The following is a 25,332-nucleotide window of genomic DNA, read 5'->3' as shown; positions in this document are numbered from 1 at the left end:
CGCTGCGCCACCATGCTGCCCAGTGGAATATCTTCAAGCATGCCCCAAATGTGTCATATCTTAAAATGTTAAAAATGAAATCAGTTACAAAATACTGCTCTTTTTATCTGGTTTATTCAAGGCCTCGGAGGATTATCTGACACTCATATGAGTAAAAACAGAATGATCCTCAACATTATACAAAATGCTCATGACATTTCATCCGCAAAGCGCAATGCACAAACCCCCACTCCAGCCAGAGAGTCCAACACATTGATCAGTACACGTACCACAGAGACCAGCACGCCAACGGGCATATTAAGCACAACAACCTGTCAACTGGTCTGTGTACCATACCCACCATTTAGTGCATGGACCACAGAGACAGCTGCACCGACCACAGCAACTACAGTGACCAGGACACCGACCACCACATTGACCACAGAGCCCAACATACCAACAACCACATCAACAATCACCACATTAACCCCATCAGCTACGTCAACCACCACACCGATCACCACATCCACATCGACGACACAAAGGAAAACATCCAGCACACCGACAACTACACCAACCACCACACCGACCACATCAACTGCACCGTCCACCACATCTCCACTGACCACGCTGATGACGACAGCAAGCAAAGCGACCACCGTATTGGGCACTACATCGCTCACACCAACAACCACATTGATGACACCAACCACTACAGCGACCACACTGACCACGTCAACCACACCAAGCCCAACGTCAAACATGACATCGACCATGCCAACCACCACACCAATCACACCAACCACCATGTTGACCAGTGACATCACCAGGCCAAACACCAGCACAACATCATCAACAACCACACAGACCACACAAACAACAACACCAACAACCACACCATCAACCACACCAACAACCACACCAACAACCTCACGAACCACACAAACAACCACAACAACAACCACACAAACAACCACACAAACAACCACACCAACAACCACACAAACAACCACACAGACCACACCAACAAACAAACCAACATCTACACCAATAACCAAACCAACAACCACACAAACAACCATATGGACCACACAAACAACCACACCAACAACCACACCAACAACCACACCCACACCTACACCAACAACCACACCAACAACCATACGGACCACACCAACAACCACACCAAGAAACACACAAACAACCACTACAACAACCACACAAACAACCACATGGACCACATCAATAACCACACCAACAACCACACCAACAACCACACCAACAGCCACACCAACAACCACACAGACCACAGCAACATCCATACAAGCAACCACACGAACAACCACACAAACAACCACACCAACAAGCACACCAACAGCCACAACAACAACCACACCAACAACAACACCAACAACCAGACAGTCCACACCAACAACCACACCAACAACCACACCAACAACCACACCAACAACCACACCAACAACCACACGGACCAAACCAGCAACCGCACCAATAGCCCAACAAACAACCACAACAACAACCACACGGGCCACACCAACAACCACACGAACAACCACACCAACAAGCACAGCAACAAGCACACCAACAAACACACCAACAGCCGCACAGACTACACCAATATCCACACAAGCAACCACACAACCAACCACACCAACAACCACACCATCAACCACACCAACGTGCACACCAACAATCACACCAACAACCACACCAACAAGCACACCAACAATCACACCAACAATCACACCATCAACCACACCAACAACCACACAGACCACACCAACAACCACACCATCAACCACACCATCAACCACACAGACCACACCAACAACCACACAGACCACACCAATATCCACACAAGCAACACCAACAACCACACCAACAAACGCACCAACAAACGCACCAACAACCAGATCAACAACCACACCCACAGACTCACCAACACCCACACCAACCACCACACAAACAACCACATCAACAACCTCACCAACACCCATACCAACAACCACACCAACACCCATACCAACAACCACACCAACAACCACACCAACATCCATTGTCGGAACTGATTTCGGTTGGTATACAGAATCGTGGGATGACCTCGTTAGTCAGAAACTTGACTACAGTTCCTGCACCTAAATCCTTAGATGGTACTGCCTCCACCCATCTGCTAAATCTATCAATTACTACCAGCATATACCTTTTCCCTCTTACTTTTTTCAGCATGTCCACATAGTTAATAACCAGGTGCCTAAATGGTCCTTCGGGCACAGGTATATGTCCTATAGGTGTTGTTATTCCTTTTCTAACATTGTTTTGAGCACATATCTCACATTGTGACAAAATGTAATCTACTGAAGCCTGTAGATAGGGTGACCAAAATCCATCTCTCTTTATCTTCCTTAACACTTCCCCCCTTGCACAGTGGTCTAGCCCATGCGCTTCTGAGATGAGAATGGTCAGCAGAGGTGTAGGTGCTACCAGCAAACCTTCGTCCGTAGTCCACAGGCCCTCTACATTCTGATTGGCTCCCCTCTGTCTCCACATTGTTTGTTCAGCTAAAGTAGCCCTACCTTGCATCGCAACTATATCCTCCTGTGTGGGTTGCGGGTTCAAATCTACCTGCGGGGCAATAATGGCTGATTGGCATCCAGACGCTTTTCTGGCTGCTTCGTCTGCAGCATGATTGCCCTTTGTGATCATATCGTTTCCCTTTTTATGTGCCTGGCATTTAACGATAGCTAGTGCCTTAGGTTTAGTCAGTGCCTTTATTAGGTCTGAAATTTGCTGAAAATGCTGTATGGGGTCCCCATTGCTTTTCTTGAAGCCACGTTGCTTCCATATTGCCCCAAACAGGTGACAGACCCCATGTGCATATGCTGAATCTGTGTAAATGTCAGCTTTCTCACCCTCCATCATTTCACACGCTGTTGTTAAAGCCTTAATCTCCGCTAACTGGGCTGAACAAGGTTGTGGGCAAGCTTCTAATCTGATTGTTTGAAAACCTGATTGGTCCTGCTGCACTACTACAAATCCTGCATGATTGCCATCATAATCCCTATAGCATGAACCATCCACAAACAAAACTTTCTTGTCCTCATCATTCAATGGTTCTGATTGTAAGTCCGTCCTTAATTTAGAAAAAACCATCGTTTCCCCAACACAATCATGGGGCTCCCCCTCATAGTCAAGCGGAACATAATCAGCTATGTTACTTGTGGTGCATCTTTGTATTGTAATGTCTGGAAATGTCAACAGCATTTGAAATGCTATTATTCTGGCTGGTGTTAATACAAACTTCCCCTTCTCCAACAGCTCAACTACTTTATGGTGTGTATATATAGTTACAGGATAGCCCATGGTTATAGATGAGGCTTTGTTGTACGCATAGTGCAATGCAGCCAGTCCCTGATAGCAGGGTGGGTAACCCTGCGCCACCTCATCCAATTTTGTACTGTAGTATGCTCCAGGCTGCTTAGCTTTACCTATGCCTGTTTCCTGCATCAGTACTGCTGCAGCGTAGCCCTCCTGCCTGTTGGAAACATACAAGTGAAAGACCCTCCCATAATTTGGCAGGGCTAGGGCTGGGGCTGACTGTAACTCTCGCTTAATGGTGTTAAAAGCTGTCTCCGCCTCCTCATTCCATTGTAAAACATTTCTCAAATTTATGTGTCCCGCTTCCTTCAGTACTTTTCTCAATGGCATCACAATTTCAGCATATTCTCCAATCCAGTCTAAGCTATATCCAGACATTCCCAAAAATGTCATCATTTGCTTTACTGTCTGAGGCTTGGGAGCTTTAATTATTGCCTCAATTTGATCTGGTGCTATAGCCTTTACTCCCTTGGAGATCAACCGTCCTAAATATTCCACCGGTTGCTTACAAAACTGCAACTTCTTCCTGGACACTTTATGGCTTCCGTGCGCCAGCCTTTCTAAAAGAGTCAGGGTGTCTTGCTCACATTGCTCCTCACTTTCAGAGCAGACCAACAAATCATCCACATACTGTATTAACGTACTATGTAGGGATACACCTTCCAAATCTGCCTTCAGTACCTGATTGAAAACATGAGGCGAGTGTTTAAATCCCTGCGGCATCCTAGTATAAGTATATTGAATGCCCCTGTAAGTAAATGCAAACAAAAACGGGCATCTTTCCGCTAACGGCACGCTAAAGAATGCTGAGCAGAGATCAATCACTGAAAAGTACCCTGCCTCCGGTGCCTCCCCAACATATTCTATCAACTACCTGTCTGCCTACTGGCCTTCCTCTTCCCCTTCCTTGTGCTCCCCCTTGAGGGCCCCAATCCTGTCGGGGCTGATTCCCTGATCTGATTTGCCCCTGATAGGACATTTGAGGAGAAGCTCCCCCAAAGACATTTATTATTGGCATGGGATTATCCAGCCCCCGTCTGGCTCTGCATTAGGACTCACTGTGCATCGGTGTATCATTCACTTCTGCTGTTTCAGCCAGGTCTGCTGTTACTGCCGGCATTTTCATTCCTTTTCCACGTTCTTTCTTTTTTAGTTCTTCTAGTTGCATTTGCATCACCTTTCTCTCCACCTCTTCTTGTTGGTCCACCAGTCTTTTTCTATCCTTACGATATTTGTCAACTGCATGAACCAGGTGGTCCCTGAACTTGGAGTGGGGTATGGTTGACAATCCCACCACTTCCTCCAGTCTGGACTTAACCGGAGGGGGCATCCGTGTCCCCCAGCGGGTCTCCCCTCAATGTCTTTAAGTCCACCTTGAGCAGGTAACAGTCTCTGAGGGCCTGCCATACCCTCGGTCTGACTAGGTCAAATGACTGGCCATCAATCATCGGGTTATTTGCGTTTTTTATCCCAGCCATTTCAAACAGCTCTGCGAATTTCGTGGTTCCCATTACCTTCACCAGTAGTGCCTTCAAATCTCCCATAGCCAATAATCGTCCCATAGTTTCCTCCTCAAAGGCCCTAATCCATTTTCCTGCCCCGTCATATATGTTGGGCAAGGCGTTTCTCAGCCCTTCTAGGTCTCGGGTCGCCCAAGGAATATACTGGGTTTGTCCTGCCTTTTTCAAAAGTAATGGCATCATTCTCCCCCTCAGCTCCTGTCTCTCGTTCACCATCTCTTGTTGTGGTTCTATCTGTATACGTTCCCACCTCAGTCTTCTCTGGGCGTACCCCTGGCTTTCCTTTCTTTTTCTTTCCATATCTTTTTCCATCTCCCTTATCTCTATCTCTAAGCGCTTTATGGATGCCTCTATTTCCCTTCTACACTCCCTTGTTCTTTCCCCATCACTTTCTAAGTCTGCTTCATTATCACAGTTTTGCCTTCTCTGATGCCTGCTGATTACTTGCCTGTGTTTCTGCGTTGCTGTCTCCCTCATACTCCTCATTTGCTGCCTAACGGGTCCCATAAATCTTTCTGTCCCTGAGGTCCTGCAGCCTTTTGATGTCTGCTTCTAGTTCCCGTGCTTTTTGCTTCATCCTTTCCTTTTCTCGCTGCCCCCTTCTGTCTATATTCCTTTATGTCTTGCTCATCGTTCCAAGTTGTGACTTCTCCCTCTATCTCCACTATTCCCTTTTACCAAAGGGCACTGCTTTGTTCCGTCCTGGCCGGAATAGGGAGGGGGATACCCAGGGTCCCTTAGGCTGGGGTACAGAGTTGATTTTTTCTCCTGAAGCTCCTGACTTTCATGCTGTTTTGGGGGTTTTTCACCCTTGTTTGGGGTTATTATTCTTTTCCTGGTATGCTTTCCTCAGCCTTTCTCCTTCTATTCTAAACAATTTGAGCACGTCTAGTTCTTTTTCCTTTTTCGTTACTCGGGTTTCTGATTTATCCTTAGGCTTATAGTTCTTAATTAACACTTCTATTTCATCACACATATTTATATCAAAATATAAATATATCAAAATTTATATCAAAATTTATATCATATTTATATCATTCCGTGGGCCATTTCGTAACCAATTTTTTCGTCCTTTATTCCCATTTTTCAGAATGTTTTTGAATATCCTCTTTGGATACGGGGAATTTCTTACTTAGTATTTCAACTGCAGTTATTTTATTCATTGTATTCGTCTTATTTAGTGCACTTGGTCAGTCAGTTTAAATGCAGTCCTTGGTCTCACTCCGTTCCGTTTCTATAGTCACCATGCTACCTATTACGCTATTTCTATCTTCTACAGTTCTACTATATTCCTTTAATATTTTGCAATTTTATTATTTTTATGTTATCCAATTATTCCAATTCTTGTTCTGCCCGTACAGACCCCTACTTACTTAGGGCGGTATCCACAGATCATCTGATCCTGCCCGTCCAGACCCCTAGCTAACCAGAGTGATCCCTAGTTAACTAGAGCGGTATCCACAGGACGTTTTATCATGCCTGTCCAGACCCCTAGCTAACCAGAGTGATCCCTAGTTAACTAGAGCGGTATCCACAGGACGTTTTATCATGCCTGTCCAGACCCCTAGCTAACCAGAGTGATCTCTAGTTAACTAGAGCGGTATCCACAGGACGCCTCGTCTATTCAGTCCCCTATCCTCTTAGGGCGGTATCCACGAGGTCTTAGTGACGTCACAAATCCACTTTCTTAACTTATCTATTTTTTACTTACCCCACTGCGCAGCCTTCCTGAGCAATCCTCCGGGTCTCTTTTTAGAATAGTTTAGACAGATTCTTTGGATCGGAGAGGCCCTTTAACCCCTAGACGCTTCTGTGTCACCAGCGGCCCCCCGTTTCAACAGGTTATAAGTCCAAATGAAGCGGAAAACCGCCTACCTTTTAGCGGGTGGCCACCCTTGTCCTGTTGTTCCGGGGAGCCCCCGTGGGGCTAGGAAGTGCCCTTGGCTGGTCGTCCTTTATCGAACGGGCCTCTTTCCGATCCTGCCGACTACGCCAATTTTGTCGTGGTTACCGGTGTTCAAAATAAAGCAGATGACACGGAGAATTCTTCAAGAAGTTAAAAGCCTTTATTTGCAAGCATCGGCTGGAACAATCAGGATGTCAACCATCTGACTGCCCACTTAGTGCACCGGGCAGCCTATTTTTATAGGATTATTCTAAACCTTATCTCCTTTGCATTACCTCATACCCACACTCCTTTCTTCAGTCCTTCATTTCTTTGTAGTACCCGTTTGTCCCAACACCATTAAATCCCATTTAGTAATATATCCTTATCTCAATGCTCACATCCCTTCATATTTCGCCTCCCTTATTTCCTGCTAGACCATCCCTCATAACCATCCATCACCCCAAGGCCTATGTCTTTCCTTATCTCTTCTCTTGCCACCATTAAATCCTACTCATTGATGAATGTCTTCATCTCTTCACATTCTGCTACCCTTATCGTCTAAGCTAAAGCAAAGGTACAGGCTAAAGCAAAGGAGTGTTATGTTACCGACACGTGTCAAGGGTAAGGAATGTCTAGAGCGCCTTAATTAGTTCCAGAGAGGCGCCTAATCCCTAAGTAGTTACAAACCTTAAACAACAATGTATAAAATAATACCGTAACAATGTCTAATGTATAAAATAATATCATGTATAAAATAATAACGTATTATCTCCCATAATACCATACAATCAGCCACATCAACAACCCCATCAACATCCATACCAGCAACCACACAAACATTCACACCAACATCCACACAAGCAACCACACCAACAACCACACCATCAAACACACCAACAACCACACCAACAAACTCATCAACATACACACCAACAACCACACAAATAACCACACAAACAACCACACCAACAATCTCACCAACAACCACACAAACAACCACACCAACAATCTCACCAACAACCACACCAACAACCACACCAACATCCACACAAGCAACCACACCAACAACTACACAAACAACCACACAAACAACCACACCAACAATCACACCAACAAACTCACCAACAACCTCACCAACATCCACACCAACAACCACACCAACATCCACACCAACACCCACACAAGCAACCACACCAACAACCACACTAACAACCATACCAACAACCACACCATCAACCATACCAACAACTACACCAACAAACACACCAACAAACTCACCAACATCCACACCAACAACCACACAAATAACCACACAAACAACCACACCAACAATCTCACCAACATCCACTCCAACAACCACAGCAACAATCACACCAACAAACTCACCAACAAACGCACCAATATCCACACCAAATACCATACAATCAAACACACCAACAACCTCATCAAGAACCATACCAACTGCCACACCGACAACCACACCAACATCCACACAAGCAACCGCACCAACAACCACACCAACACCCATACCAACAACCACACTATCAACCACACCAACAACCACACAAACAACCACACCAACAATCTCACCAACAACCACACCAACAACCACATCAATATCCGCACAAGCAACCACACCGACAACCACACCAACATCCACACAAGCAACCACACCAACAACCACACAGACAACCACACAAGCAAGCACACAAACAACCACACCAACGCCCACACAAGCAACCACCACAACAACCACACCAACACCCATACCAACAACCACACAAACATTCACACCAACATCCACACAAGCAACCACACCAACAGCCACACTATCAAACACACCAACAACCACACCAAGAAACTCATCAACATACACACCAACAACCACACAAATAACCACACAAACAACCACACCAACAATCTCACCAACAACCACACAAACAACCACACCAACAATCTCACCAACAACCACACCAACAACCACACCAACATCCACACAAGCAACCATACCAACAACTACACAAACAACAACACAAACAACCACACCAACAATCACACCAACAAACTCACCAACAACCTCACCAACATCCACACCAACAACCACACCAACATCCACACCAACACCCACACAAGCAACCACACCAACAACCACACTAACAACCATACCAACAACCACACCATCAACCATACCAACAACTACACCAACAAACACACCAACAAACTCACCAACATCCACACCAACAACCACACAAATAACCACACAAACAACCACACCAACAATCTCACCAACATCCACTCCAACAACCACAGCAACAATCACACCAACAAACTCACCAACAAACGCACCAATATCCACACCAAATACCATACAATCAAACACACCAACAACCTCATCAAGAACCATACCAACTGCCACACCGACAACCACACCAACATCCACACAAGCAACCGCACCAACAACCACACCAACACCCATACCAACAACCACACTATCAACCACACCAACAACCACACAAACAACCACACCAACAATCTCACCAACAACCACACCGACAACCACACCAACATCCACACAAGCATCCACACAAACAACCACACCAACAACCACACCAACAACCACACACACATCCACACCAACATCCACACAAGCAACCACACCAACAACCACATCAACAACCACACCAACAACCTCCTCAACATCCATACCATCATCTACACCGACAACCACACAAATAACCACACAAACAACCACACCAACAATCTCACCAACAATCTCACCAACAACCACACCAACAACCACACAAGCAACCACACCAACAACCACACCAACACCCATGCCAACATCCACACCAACAATTACACCAACAACCACAGCAACAATGACACCATCAAACTCACCAACAAACGCACCAATATCCACACCAACAACAACCACACCAACAACCACACCAACAAACACACCAACAAACTCACCAACATCCACACCAACAACCACACAAATAACCACACATACAACCACACCAAACATCTCACCAACAAGCACACCAACAACTACAAAAGCAACCACACCAACAACCACACTAACAACCACACCAACACCCATGCCAACATCCACTCCAACAACCACAGCAACAATCACACCAACAAACTCACCAACAAACACACCAATATCCACACCAAATACCATACAGTCAACCACACCAACAACCTCATCAACAACCATACCAACTACCACACCGACAACCACACCAACACCCACACAATCAACCACACCAACAACCACACCAACACCCATACCAACAACCACACTATCAACCACACCAACATCCACACCAACAACCACACAAATAACCACACAAACAACAACATCAACAATCTCACCAACAACCACACCAACAACCACACAAACGTTCACACCAACATCGACACAAGCAACCACACCAACAACCACACCAACACCAATACCAACAACCACAATATCAACCACACCAACAACCACACCAATAATCTCACCAACAACCACACCAACAACCTCATCAACATCCACACAAGCAACCGCACCAACAACCACACCAACAACCACACAAACAACCACACAAACATTCACACCAACATCGACACAAGCAACCACACCAACAACCACACCAACACCAATACCACCAACCACAATATCAACCACACCAACAACCACACCAATAATCTCACCAACAACCACACCAACAACCTCATCAACATCCACACAAGCAACCGCACCAACAACCACACCAACAACCACACAAACAACCACACCAACAACCACATCAACAACCACACCAACAACCTCCTCAACATCCATACCATCATCTACACCGACAACCACACAAATAACCACACAAACAACCACACCAACAACCACACCAACAACCTCATCAACATCCACACAAGCAACCGCACCAACAACCACACCAACAACCACACAAACAACCACACCACCAACCACACCAACAATCACACCAACAAACTCACCAACAAACTCACCAACATCCACACCAAATACCATACAAGCAACCACACCAACAACCACAACAACACCCATACCAACAACCACACTATCAAACACACCAACAACCACACCAACAAACTCATCAACATACACACCAACAACCACACAAATAACCACACAAACAACCACACCAACAATCTCACCAACAACGACACCAACAACCACATCAACATCCACACAAGCAACCGCACCAACAACCACACCAACATCCACACAAGCAACCACACCAACAACCATACAAACAACCAAACAAACAACCACACCAACAACCACACCAACAATCACACCAACAAACTCACCAACAAACTCACCAACAAACTCACCTACATCCACACCAAATACCATACAAAAAACCACTCCAACAACCTCACCAACATCCATAACAACAACCTCACCAACAACAACACCAACAACCACACCAACAATCACACCAACATCCACACCAAATACCATACAAACAACCACACCAACATCCACACCAACACCCACACACGCAACCACACCAACAACCACACCATCAACCACACTAACAACTACACCAACAACCACACCAACAAACTCACCAACATCCACACCAACAACCACACAAATAACCACACAAACAACCACACCAACAATCTCAACACCAACATCCACACCAACACCAACAATCTCACCAACAACCACACCAACAACCACACAAGCAACCACACCAACAACCACACTAACAACCACACCAACACCCATGCCAACATCCACTCCAACAACCACAGCAACAATCACACCAACAAACTCACCATCAACCACACCAACAACTACACCAACAAACTCACCAACATCCACACCAACAACCACACAAATAACCACACAAACAACCACACCAACAATCTCACCAACAACCACACAAGCAACCACATCAACATCCACACAAGCAACCGCTCCAACAACCACACCAACATCCACACAAACATTCACCACACAAACAACCACATCAACAACCTCACCAACACCCACACAAGCATCCACACAAACAACCACACCAACAACCACACCAACAACCACACACACATCCACACCAACATCCACACAAGCAACCACACCAACAACCACATCAACATCCATACCATCATCTACACCGACAACCACACAAATAACCACACAAACAACCACACCAACAATCTCACCAACAATCTCACCAACAACCACACCAACAACCACACAAGCAACCACACCAACAACCACACCAACACCCATGCCAACATCCACACCAACAATTACACCAACAACCACAGCAACAATGACACCATCAAACTCACCAACAAACGCACCAATATCCACACCAAATACCATACAATCAACCACACCAACAACCACACCAACAACCACACCAACAACCACACACACATCCACACCAACATACACACAAGCAACCACACCAACAACCACACCAACAACCACACACACATTCACACCAACAATCTCATCAACAACCACACCAACAACCACACCAACAACCACACCAACAACCACACCAACAAACTCACCAACAAACTCACCTTCATCCACACCAACAACCACACTAACAACCACACCGACATCCACGCCAACATCTACACCAACAACCACACCAAATAACATACAATCAACCACACCAAAAACCACACCAACAACCATACCAACAGCCACACCATCAACCACACAAACAACCAAACCAACAACCACACCAACAACCACACAAACAACCATACAAACAACCACACAAACAAATACACCAACAACCACACCAACAACCACACACACATCCACACCAACATCCCCACAAGCAACCACACCAACAACCACACCAACAACCACACATACATCCACACCAACATCCACACAAACAACCACACCAACAATCTCACCAACAACCACACCAACAACCTCATCAACATCCATACCAACAACCACACCAACAACTACACCAACATCCACACAAGCAACAACACAAACAACCACACCTACACCGACACAAGCAACCACATCAACAACCACACCAACAACCACACATACATCCACACCAACATCCACACAAACAACCACACCAACAATCTCACCAACAACCACACCAACAGCCACATCAACATCCACACAAGCAACCACACCAACAACCACACCAACAACCACACCAACAAACTCACCTTCATCCACACCAACAACCACACCAAATACCATACAAACAACCACACGAAAAACCACACCAACAACCATACCAACAACCACACCATCAACCACACCAACAACTACACCAACATCCACACAAGCAACACAAACAACCACACCAACACCCACACAAGCAACCACACCAGCAACCACACCAACAACCACACCAACAAACACACCATCAACCACTCCAACAACCACACCAAGAAACTCACCTTCATCCACACCAACAACCACACAAATAACCACACAAACAACCACTCCAACTATCTCACCAACAACCACACCAACAACCACACAAGCAACCACACCAACAACCACACTAACAACCATACCAACATCCACGCCAACATCCACTCCAACAACCACAGCAACAAGCACACCAACAAACTCACCAACAAACACACCAATATCCACACGAAATACCATACAATCAACCACACCAACAACTACACCAACAACCACACCAACAAACTCACCAACATCCACACCAACAACCACACAAATAACCACACAAACAACCACACCAACAATCTCACCAACAACCACACCAACAACCACATCAACATCCACACAAGCAACCGCACCAACAACCACACCAACATCCACACAAGCAACCACACAAACAACCACACCAACAACCACACCAACAAACTCACTAACAAACTCACCAACATCCACACCAACAACCACACAAACAAACACACAAACCACCGCACCAACAACCACACAGACCACAGCAACATCCACACAAGCAACCACACCAACAACCACACCAACAACCACGCCAACAAACTCACCTTCATCCACACCAACAACCACACAAATAACCACACAAACAACCATTCCAACAATCTCACCAACAACCACACCAACAACCACATCAACATCCACACAAGCAACCGCACCAACAACCACACTAACATCCACACCAACAAACTCACCAACAAACTCACCAACATCCTCACCAAATACCATACAAACAACCACACCAACAACCACACCAACAACCATACCAACAACCACACCATCAACCACACCAACATCTACACCAACATCCACACAAGCAACAACACAAACAACCACACCAACACCCACACAATCAACCACACCAACAACTTCATCAACAACCACACCAACAACCACACCAACACCCATACCAACAACCACACTATCAACCACACCAACAACCACACCAACAACCACACCAACAACCACGCCAACAACCACATCATCAAGCAGCCCGTCCATCACAGTGACCAGCCCACCAGCCAACAGGATCACTAACGCGTCCAGTTCAACTACCACTGCAAGGAATCGATTCAATACAACCACAAAGCGGGTCTTGACAACGGCTCATCTGATCTCTGTACCCACCACCACAGGATCTACCACAACAAAGTTACCAGGTAATTGCTCAGTTTGAGTTTTTGTAGAGCTGTAAACTTTCGGTTTTGTCGGTAACACACCTGAATGACGGAATGCAGTTTCTACCTCTACTGATGCTCACTACACCCAGTATTATCTATTTTATCAAAGTTGTAGTTTATGGCTTCTGTGTTTATGTTTAATGAGTGAAACCTGAATGTGTTTAATGTACAAAAAAATGCTGGAGTATCTCAGCGGGTCAGGCAGCATCTCTGGGAAGAAGGAATGTGTGACTTTTCGGGACGAGACCCTTCTTCAGACTGATGCCAGGGGAGGGGGCGGGGGGGGGGTTGGTGTAGGCCCGGACGCTGTAGTCCCGGACACTGTCAGGCCGGACAATGTAGGCCCAGACAATGTAGGCCCGGACGCTGTAGGCCCGGACGCTCTAGGCCCAGACGCTGTAGGCCCGGAAGCTGTAGGTCCCGACGCTGTAGGCCTCGACAGTGTAGGCCCGGACGCTGTAGGCCCTGACAGTGAAGGTCCGTAGGCCCAGGTGCCGCCTAACGGTGGTTGCGTTACTTCACCCAGCCAGCGGTCGCCAGTGGTGGAGCAGGAGCACGCGGCCGCTGGCTGGGTGAAGTCATGTGGGGCTTGGGGCGGAGATGCCACATTGTCCCGTATTTGGGAGTGAGATGGATGGCAACCCCTACTTTCTAAGCCTATTAATTCAAACGTCACACTCTGACCTTAGACACCTCTGCCACAGAGAAAACTCTGTAGGATAGATAAACACGGTGAGTGTGCAGACCAGCATTGCAGGCATGTTTCATTGCACGCAGAACCTTGCACCTTGTAATATATGGATATATATAATATATAATATATAATCATATATATATAATCATATATAATATATATATAATGTATAGATATATATAATCAGTCATGCACACACTTCTCAGCACATGCTTTTCCCTATCATGATCACTGTTCTCTCACATACATTTCATTAGACCATACCCAAACACATTCGCAATCAGTGACATCAAACTTATTTCCAGAAATCCTAATATTGTGAATACAATATTAGGATTTCTGGAAATAGGTTTGATGTCACTGATTGCAAATGTGTTTGGGTATGGTCTAATGAAATGTATGTGAGAGAACAGTGAGTGAATATGTGTGTGTGTGTGTGTGTGTGTGTGTGTGTGTGTGTGTGTGTGTGTGTGTGTGTGTGTGTGTGTGTGTGTGTGTGTGTGTGTGTGTGTGTGTGTGTGTGTGTGTGTGTGTGTGTGTGTGTGTGTGTGTGTGTGTGTGTGTGTGTGTTAAATTTGTGCAGAGTGTGTGTTTGAGCAATAGAAGGGAAACTGCACAAAAGAGGGGGCTGGGGAGGATGAATGGGAGGGAAATGGGCAGAAACAGTAAGAAATAATAACCTCAGAGAAATTAAGCAGGGGGAAAACATTAAAAAATAAAAATAACAACAAAATGTGAGTTGATAGATGAGATATATTCTGCATTTTAATAGTTTCATCACACATACTGTTCCCCCACAACACTGATTACACTGCGAGAGGCATAGCGAACGGTGGGTTTTGCCTACTAAAATGGCGCCAGTTCCACTCCTTTGCGTACTACACTTCAGTGTAGGCGATTTCAACGGAGTGGTTCATCTTGTTACTCTAGTATCTTTGGCTCACACTGCCACCCAGCTTTGTGTCATCTGCAAATTTGCTAATGTTACTTTTAATCCCTTCATCCAAGTCATCAATGTACATTGTAAATAGCTGCGGTCCCAGCACCGAGCTTTGCGGTACCCCACTAGTCACTGCCTGTTATTCTGAAAAGGACCCGTTAATCCCTACTCTTTGTTTCCTGTCTGCCAACCAATAGAAATCTTATTATCTGTTATAGTCGGAAAAAACCCTTGTCAGAATGGAGGGATCTGGGATGGTGATGACTGTGACTGCCTAGACAACTACGAAGGAGAATTCTGTCAATTTGCAGAAGGTGAGTCTATTACTCACCATTGAAATAGGCAAGTCTATTTTCAAAGGAATTGCACTTTATGTTATTTTGAAAGTTAAACACAAATGGCTTTCTATTTTATTTTAGACTAGACTAAGTGGACCCATTGGGCCCAAACCTCTCCTGCATTGGTGCAGCACCCTTTTCTCCACCCCTCCCCACTTCCCCTCCCACCCCCTTCCCTCCCGAGGAGATAGATTTAAACTTTAAAATAACTTTAAAAATATAACACCGATTTCAATGAAACTTCTTCCATTGGCACCAAAGGATCGACGGTGAGTAAGGTGGGCCTAATATTGTCGCGCTATCGTGTCCTGTTTTGGCTGTTGTTCAGGAACAAACAAACAAACAAATGAGTTTTAGTATATAGATATACATCAGCGGTTATTGCATTCTAATTTACTTTTGTGGCTGACAAAATAATCCAGCGTTGTGCTAATAAAAAAACATTGCCCCTTGAAGCGCACAACAAAAGTTGTCCCAGGATAATATGGTCCAAGATCCCCAACAACGCCCTAACAGGGCAATGCTTTGGAAATCACTATCTGAAGCGGAAATTGCAACAAGGGTTTAAGAATGCCTCACACCAGGAAGAAAATGTGATCTATGACCACTTAGTGAAAAGTTATTTTTAGTGAAAAAGAATAAGGGGTAGGCCATTTAGAACGGAGATGAGGAAAAACTTTTTCAGTCAGAGAGTTGTAAATTTGTGGAATTCTCTGCCTCAGAAGGCAGTGGAGGCCAATTCTCTGAATGCATTCAAGAGAGAGCTAGATAGAGCTCTTAAGGATAGCGGAGTCAGGGGGTATGGGGAGAAGGCAGGAACGGGGTACTGATTGAGAATGATCAGCCATGATCACATTGAATGGTGGTGCTGGCTCAAAGAGCTGAATGGCCTCCTCCTGCACCTCTTGTCTATTGTCTATTGTCTATTAGATAATGCAGGAAAAAACCATACATCATCAGCGGCGGTCGAAGTGAATATGACTGTCCTCTCCCTTTATGGAGGATGCCTGTGCGTGACTTTGTTTAACGTGGGGAGACTGGTGCACAGACAGCCACCACACGGTCCTTGACAGATCTGGGTCAGGATCCAGTGGCATGGAGTCCAAGACGACTGGAGGCTCATTTCCTGCTGCAGCCTTCATCCATCTGCCTTCCCAGCTGTTGTGATGCTCCACTAACGTTAGCCATCATCCTCTCCGCCTGTTCCACTGTTGAGGTCTTGGTTGGATCGCTCTTAATCAGGGACCTCCCCCTCGAGCTTACTGCCATGGGTGACCCCACCAAGAGCATACTCCAGACGGCATCGCTCTCAGGATCTCAGGACCACACAAGCTTCTCCACCACGACAAGGTGATAATCCACGGAGAAGAACATTTCTAAACCATAGGAGGTTACACGAGAAGCCAATTTGGCCCAATGTACCTGTGGCAGTTCCGCTAACTCTACAATAAAATCATTGTTCCAAGTATGTCACATCTATAAGTTAATCAGCCAGCACTACCTTTACAGGCAGTGATTTCCAGTTCGTTACAATTTGTGCTTAAAAGTAATTTTATGTATCGAGCCACAGTCATAGAGTGATACAAAGTGGAAAGTTTGATGTCACTGATTGCAAATGTGTTTGGGTATGGTCTAATGAAATGTATGTGAGAGAACAGTGTGTGTGTGTGTGTGTGTGTGTGTGTGTGTGTGTGTGTGTGTGTGTGTGTGTGTGTGTGTGTGTGTGTGTGTGTGTGTGTGTTAAATTTGTGCAGAGTGTGTGTTTGAGCAATAGAAGGGAAACTGCACAAAAGAGGGGGCTGGGGAGGATGAATGGGAGGGAAATGGGCAGAAACAGTAAGAAATAATAAACTCAGAGAAATTAAGCAGGGGGAAAACATTAAAAAATAAAAATAACAACAAAATGTGAGTTGATAGATGAGATATATTCTGCATTTTAATGGTTTCATCACACATACTGTTCTCCCACAACACTGATTACACTGCGAGAGGCATAGCGAACGGTGGGTTTTGCCTACTAAAATGGCGCCAGTTCCACTCCTTTGCGTACTACACTTCAGCGTAGGCGATTTCAACGGAGTGGTTCATCTTGTTACTCTGGTATCTTTGGTTCACACTGCCACCCAGCTTTGTGTCATCTGCAAATTTGCTAATGTTACTTTTAATCCCTTCATCCAAGTCATCAATGTACATTGTAAATAGCTGCGGTCCCAGCAACGAGCTTTGCGGTACGCCACTAGTCACTGCCTGTTATTCTGAAAAGGACCCGTTAATCCCTACTCTTTGTTTCCTGTCTGCCAACCAATAGAAATCTTATTATCTGTTATAGTCGCAAAAAAACCTTGTCAGAATGGAGGGATCTGGGATGGTGATGACTGTGACTGCCTAGACAACTACGAAGGAGAATTCTGTCAATTTGTAGAAGATACCATTGAAATAGGTGAGTCTATTTTCAAAGGAATTGCACTTTATGTTATTTTGAAAGTTAAACACAAATGGCTTTCTATTTTATTTTAGACTAGACCAAGTGGACCCACTGGGCCCAAACCTCTCCTGCATTGGTGCAGCACCCTTTCCTCCACCCCTCCCCCTTCCCATCCCACCCCCTTCCCTCCCGAGGAGATAGATTTAAACTTTAAAATAACTTTTAAAATATAACACCGATTTCAATGAAACTTCTTCCATTGGCACCAAAGGATCGACGGTGAGTAAGGTGGGCCTAATATTGTCGCGCTATCGTGTACTGTTTTGGCTGTTGTTCAGGAACAAACAAACAAACAAATGAGTTTTAGTATATAGATATACATCAGCGGTTATTGCATTCTAATTTACTTTTGTGGCTGACAAAATAATCCAGCGTTGTGCTAATAAAAAAACATTGCCCCTTGAAGCGCACAACAAAAGTTGTCCCAGGATAATATGGTCCAAGATCCCCAACAAGGCCCTAACAGGGCAATGCTTTGGAAATCGCTATCTGAAGCGGAAATTGCAACAAGGGTTTAAGAATGCCTCACACCAGGAAGAAAATGTGATCTATGACCACTTAGTGAAAAAGTTATTTTTAGTGAAAAAGAATAAGGGGTAGGCCATTTAGAACGGAGATGAGGAAAAACTTTTTCAGTCAGAGAGTTGTAAATCTGTGGAATTCTCTGCCTCAGAAGGCAGTGGAGGCCAATTCTCTGAATGCATTCAAGAGAGAGCTAGATAGAGCTCTTAAGGATAGCGGAGTCAGGGGGTATGGGGAGAAGGCAGGAACGGGGTACTGATTGAGAATGATCAGCCATGATCACATTGAATGGTGGTGCTGGCTCGAAGGGCCGAATGGCCTCCTCCTGCACCTATTGTCTATTGTCTATTGTCTATTAGATAATGCAGGAAAAAACCATACATCATCAGCGGCGGTCAAAGTGAATATGACTGTCCACTCCCTTTATCATATCATCATATCATATCATATATCTACAGCCGGAAACAGGCCTTTTCGGCCCTCCAAGTCCGTGCCGCCCAGTGATCCCTGTACATTAACACTATCCTACACCCACTAGGGACAATTTTTACATTTACCCAGCCAATTAACCTACATACCTGTACGTCTTTGGAGTGTGGGAGGAAACCGAAGATCTCGGAGAAAACCCACGCAGGTCACGGGGAGAACGTACAAACTCCTTACAGTGCAGCACCCGTAGTCAGGATCGAACCTGTGTCTCCGGCGCTGCATTCGCTGTAAAGCAGCAACTCTACCGCTGCGCTACCGTGCCGCCCTTTATGGAGGATGCCTGTGCGTGACTTTGTTTAACGTGGGGAGACTGGTGCACAGACAGCCACCACACGGTCCTTGACAGATCTGGGTCAGGATCCAGTGGCATGGAGTCCAAGACGACTGGGGACTCATTTCCTGCTACAGCCTTCATCCATCTGCCTTCCCAGCTGTTGTGATGCTCCACTAACGTTAGCCATCATCCTCCGCCTGTTCCACTGTTGTGGTCTTGGTTGGATCGCTCTTTGTCAGGGACCTCCCCCTCGAGCTTACTGCCATGGGTGACCACACCAAGAGTATAGTCCAGACTGCATCGCTCTCAGGATCTCAGGATCACACAAGCTTCTCCACCACGACAAGGTGACAATCCACGGAGAAGAACATTTCTAAACCATAGGAGCTTACACGAGAAGCCAATTTGGCCCAATGTACCTGTGGCAGTTCCGCTAACTCTACAATAAAATAATTGTTCCAAGTATGTCACATCTATAAGTTAATCAGCCAGCACTATCCTTACAGGCAGTGATTTCCAGTTCGTTACAATTTGTGCTTAAAAGTAATTTTATGTATCGAGCCACAGTCATAGAGTGATACAGAGTGGAAACAGGCCATTTGGCCCAACTTGCCCACTCCAGCCAACATGTCCCAGCTATACTAGTACCACCTGTCTGCGTTTGGCCCATATCCCTCCAAACCTGTATCTTCTGGATCTCGTATTTTCCATGTGAGATAAGATCTTGACCAACTTGTGATCGATTAATTGTATCTGTTGATTTACAGATGAAGTTGAGGCCATTGTTGAAGTTACACTCAAGATAAAGAACAAAAAATTTTCAGAAGAACTAACGAATGACAAATCACCTGAATACCGTGATTTTTCGCAAGAGTTTAAGAAAACGGTCAGTGCCCAGAACTAGATTTTGTGCTCCCAATTGTGACATAGTATCTCTAGCATTAGTTAAGTCATGTCCAGTTGAGTCTGTTGTCAAATGCACAAGTGCAGTCAGGTACAGGTGAAGTAAAAACTGTCCTTGCGGTAATATCAAAGGCACACAGACTCAGACAAACGCACAAAACATACAATCAACAAGAAAGCTAAAAGAAAAAGTCTGGTGTTTTTCGTGTTGGATATTGTCATTGCTTGCCACTTGTGTGGCATGAATGTTATTTGCGACCTATCTGCCCAAGAGTGGATCTTGTCCAGGTCTTGCTGCATTTATACATGGGCTGCTTCAGTATCTGAAGTATTGTAAATGGTGCTAAACATTGTGCAATCATCAGCGAACATCCCCACTTCTGACCTCATGATGTAATCCCTGTGTGGTACCTCAGCTGCACGGAGGCAGAAAGGAAACCTCTACAGCGGGTAGTCCATAGAGCTCAGAGGGCCATCGGAACACAGCTACCAGACTTGGAGGGCATCTACAACACACGATGCCTCAGAAAAGCCACCAGCATCCACAAAGACTCTTCACACCCCTGCAACAGTCTGTTCGAACTCCTTCCATCGGGCAGACGATACAAGGCCTTCTATGCCCGCACCTCCAGACTCAGGAACAGCTTCATCCCCAGGGCCATAGCTGCTATGAACCGGTCCTGCTGAGCCGGATGGCCACAACGCATAGATCAACTTGCACTTTACCCTGTCCAAAACTGTTACAACTGTTCGTTTCGTTGGGTTGCTGCTGTCTAAATTACCTAAATTATTGCATCGTATGGGAGGCGCATTCCCAATCTCGTTGTACCCCTGGGTACAATGACAATAAAGATATATTGTATTGTATTGTATTGTATTGTAAGGAAGGTCATTGACGAAGCAGCTAAAGGTGATTTGGCCTAAGGGCATCGGACGTCACTCGAAGCGAGTATGACTGTCCTCTCCATAGGGTCGGACGCCTGTGCGTGACTTTGTTTAATGTAGGGAGACTGGTGTACTGACAGCCACCACACGGTCCTTGACAGATCTGGGTCAGGATCCAGTGGCACTGAGTCCAAGACGACCGGGGACCCTTTCCTGCTGCAGCCTTCATCCATCCGCCTTCCCAGCCGTTGTGTAGCTCCACTAAAGTCAGCCATCATCCTCCACCTGTTCCACCGTTGAGGTCTTGGTTGGATTACTCTTTGTCAGGGACCTCACCCCCTCGGCCTTACCGCCATGGCCTCTTCAGATCGTTCACCTTGTCATGGTGAAGAGGCCTGCGTGCCCCCATAATTCCAAGAGCGATGCCGTCGGAAGCACTAGCTTCTAGTAGGGCCACTCATGGCGGTAAGGTCGAGGATGAGGGTCCAGACAAAGAACGATCCAACGTACAAGATCTCAACGGCGGACCAGGCGGACAAAGTTATCTTGAATTCAACGGCTGTGAAGGCGGATGAAGGCTGCAACAAATCTATCATCTCCAATCGTCTTGGTTCCCCTGCCATTGGAATTAGTTGATTGATTTGTGAAGGACCGTGTGCTTCTTGGAATGCAACATCAAGTACACGTTAAACAAACACACGCACAGGCGTCTTCGTTCTGACATCGCAACGTAAACCATCATCCTCCACCTCGAGGGATAGCCACGACAATGACCGCCATGGGTGACCCCACCAGGAGCGTAGCTCCAGACGGCATTGCTCTCAGGATCTCAGGACCACAAAAGGTTCTCCACAAGGTGACAATCCATGGCGAAGCGGGCCTAACTCCTGCAGAGATGTCTTGTGGGTATGATCATTTACCACCAACCACCACAACAATCCTCTGTGCAAGTTATGATTCCAGCCAGTGGAAGATTTTTGCTCTGGTTGATTCTGGTTGACTCTAGCGTAACCAAGGCTCCTTGATCAAATACTGCCTAGATGTAATGATATCACAAATTTTATACCAGATATATTACATCATCACCCACTGCTATGATGCAGTGGGAAATTAGTGCCCAATTGCCAATAGTTGATCTATTTAAGGCTTCCTGAAATCCCCTTCAATCTCTTTCCCAATTTCCATCTAATTTTCGATCAGTATACTCCAAAACTATTCCTTTTATGGCCAATGTCATATATTGCCAACTTCAAATGTACACATAAGGTATATATAATGTGGTTTTTGAGAAATAAATCAATTAACAGAAGTCAAGATAACCAGGCCAAACTCAGGTTGAGATTTGCAACTACTCACATCCAATTTGTATCCAAACTTAACCCTACCTTAAACAGAGGTCTAACATTAATTATCTACACCAATCAGCCAAAACATTATGACCACTGACAGGTGAAGTGAATAACATTGGTTATCTTGTTACAATGGCACCTGTCAAGGGGTGGGATATATTAGGCAGCAAGTGAACAGTCAGTACTTGATGTTGATGTGTTGGATGCAGGAGAAAAGACCTGAGCGACTTTGACAAAGGCCAAATTGTTATGGGTCAGAGCATCTCTGAAACGGCAAGGCTTGTGGGGTGCTGCTGAAGGATCTGCTGCTAATGTTTTGGTGCCAGATACCACAGGACACCTTCAGGGGGTCTTGTAGAGTCCATGCCTCGGCGGGTTGGCACTGTTTTGGCGGCACACGGAGGACTAACAGTATATTAGGCAGGTGGTCATACCTGGTTCATCAGTGTATGTATTCATTGTGAAACTTCTTGTGGTGAAGTAACTTGTTGTGAAGTGACTACCTACATTCTGTTGGTGGTGGGTCATGTAATTTCACTTTGACAAAAATGGAGCTTACTTCCACAAAGCAGAGCATATTTGCTGAAATTCAGAATCCATGAGAACTTGAGATGTAGAATTTAACGCAGGCTAGATTTTCTCATCTGCCACATAGAGCAACTTTGTAGGGAATGAATGGTGGCATTGGGTGGCATAAATTCTACTCACCAACCCAAGACACAATGTACTCCAGTATGGGTTGCTTCATTTGTTAAAGCACAGTTTGGGCGACATGGCGGTGCAGTGGTAGAGTTGCTGCCTTACAGCAAATGCAGCGCCGAAGACCCGGGTTCGATCCCAACTACGGGTACTGTCTGCACGGAGTTTGTACGTTCTCCCCGTGACCTGTGTGGGTTTTCTCCGAGTTCTTTGGTTTCCTCCTACACTCCAAAGACGTACAGGTTTGTAGGTTAATTGGCATTGGTAAAATATAAAAATTGTCCCTAGTGGGTGTAGGGTAGTGTTAATGTGTGGGAATCGCTGGTCAGCGTGGACCCAGTGGGCTGAAAGGGCCCGTTTCTGCGCTGTATCTCTAAACTAAACTAAACTAAAGTGGATAGAATTTGGACTTGTTTAAAGAAAGAAAATACATGGCAAAGTATATCTTGACTTTCTTCCATTAATAAAATAAAATCAACTTTCATATGCAGGAAAACTCACAACCCTCCTGGTTTGTTTTTCAGATGGACACCATTTATGTTAAGATTCGCGGATACAAAGGAGTGAAGATTTTAATGATTCGGTAATCTTAGCGATAGCCCATTGATTGAAGCCTGATTTGTGTCTTTTTAGGATCACTCTGCTCTAGACTTTATCACAGCTATGGTTGAAACGTGGACCAAAGAGATGAAGTTAAGAGCTTTAGCGAGAGTGATTGCCTTGGCAGAGAATTTGAGCTAGCGTAGCATCAAGAAACTCTGGAAACTTAGAGCGGCACGGTGGCGCAGTGGTAGAGTTGCTGCCTTACAGTGAATGCAGCGCCAGGGACCCGGGTTCGATCCTGACTACAGGTGCTGTCTGTACGGAGTTTGTACGTTCTCCCCATGACCTGCATGGGTTTTCTCCGAGATCTTCGGTTTCCTCACAATCGTAGAATATCACTGTAGCAGTTCCTCAGGGCAATGTCCTTGGCTCAACCATATTCATCAATGGGCAGAGGGAGGGTATTCACTGAGGATTTCACAATGTTCAATTCCATCCTCTGTTCTTCAGCAAATGAAGCGATCCATACTGGCATACAACACAGTGTTGGCTCGATGGGCCAAATAGAGTTATAGAGTCATAGATTGATACAGTGTGGAAACAGGCCCTTTGGCCCAACTCGCCGACACCGGCCAACAATGTCCCAGCTACCCTAGTCCCACCTGCCTGCGCTTGGCCCATACCCCTCCAAACCTGACCTATCCATGTACCTGTGCAACTGTTTCTTAAATGATTTATTCAATTCAATTCAATGATCTCCAAACTGGTCCATCAG

The 25,332-nt window shown here is 45.5% G+C and overlaps 1 protein-coding gene across 1 annotated transcript; it reads left to right on the top strand.

Moving 5' to 3' along the window:
• The first annotated feature begins 350 nt into the window (after nucleotides 1-350).
• LOC144609284 (uncharacterized) lies at nucleotides 351-24,755 on the top strand. Its single transcript, XM_078427714.1, has 8 exons — nucleotides 351-796; nucleotides 2,828-2,856; nucleotides 11,896-12,534; nucleotides 12,919-14,415; nucleotides 16,268-16,384; nucleotides 18,717-18,848; nucleotides 20,946-21,064; nucleotides 24,648-24,755. Exons 1-8 carry the CDS (start codon nucleotides 351-353, stop codon nucleotides 24,753-24,755), a joined length of 3,087 nt encoding a protein of 1,028 aa, XP_078283840.1.
• The last annotated feature ends 577 nt before the right edge of the window (nucleotides 24,756-25,332 follow it).

The sequence above is a fragment of the Rhinoraja longicauda genome, chromosome 34, assembly GCF_053455715.1.
Source record: "Rhinoraja longicauda isolate Sanriku21f chromosome 34, sRhiLon1.1, whole genome shotgun sequence".
NCBI lineage: Eukaryota > Metazoa > Chordata > Chondrichthyes > Rajiformes > Arhynchobatidae > Rhinoraja > Rhinoraja longicauda.
The sequence above is the reverse complement of the archived record's forward strand: the minus strand, read 5'-3'. Positions and strand labels throughout refer to the sequence as shown.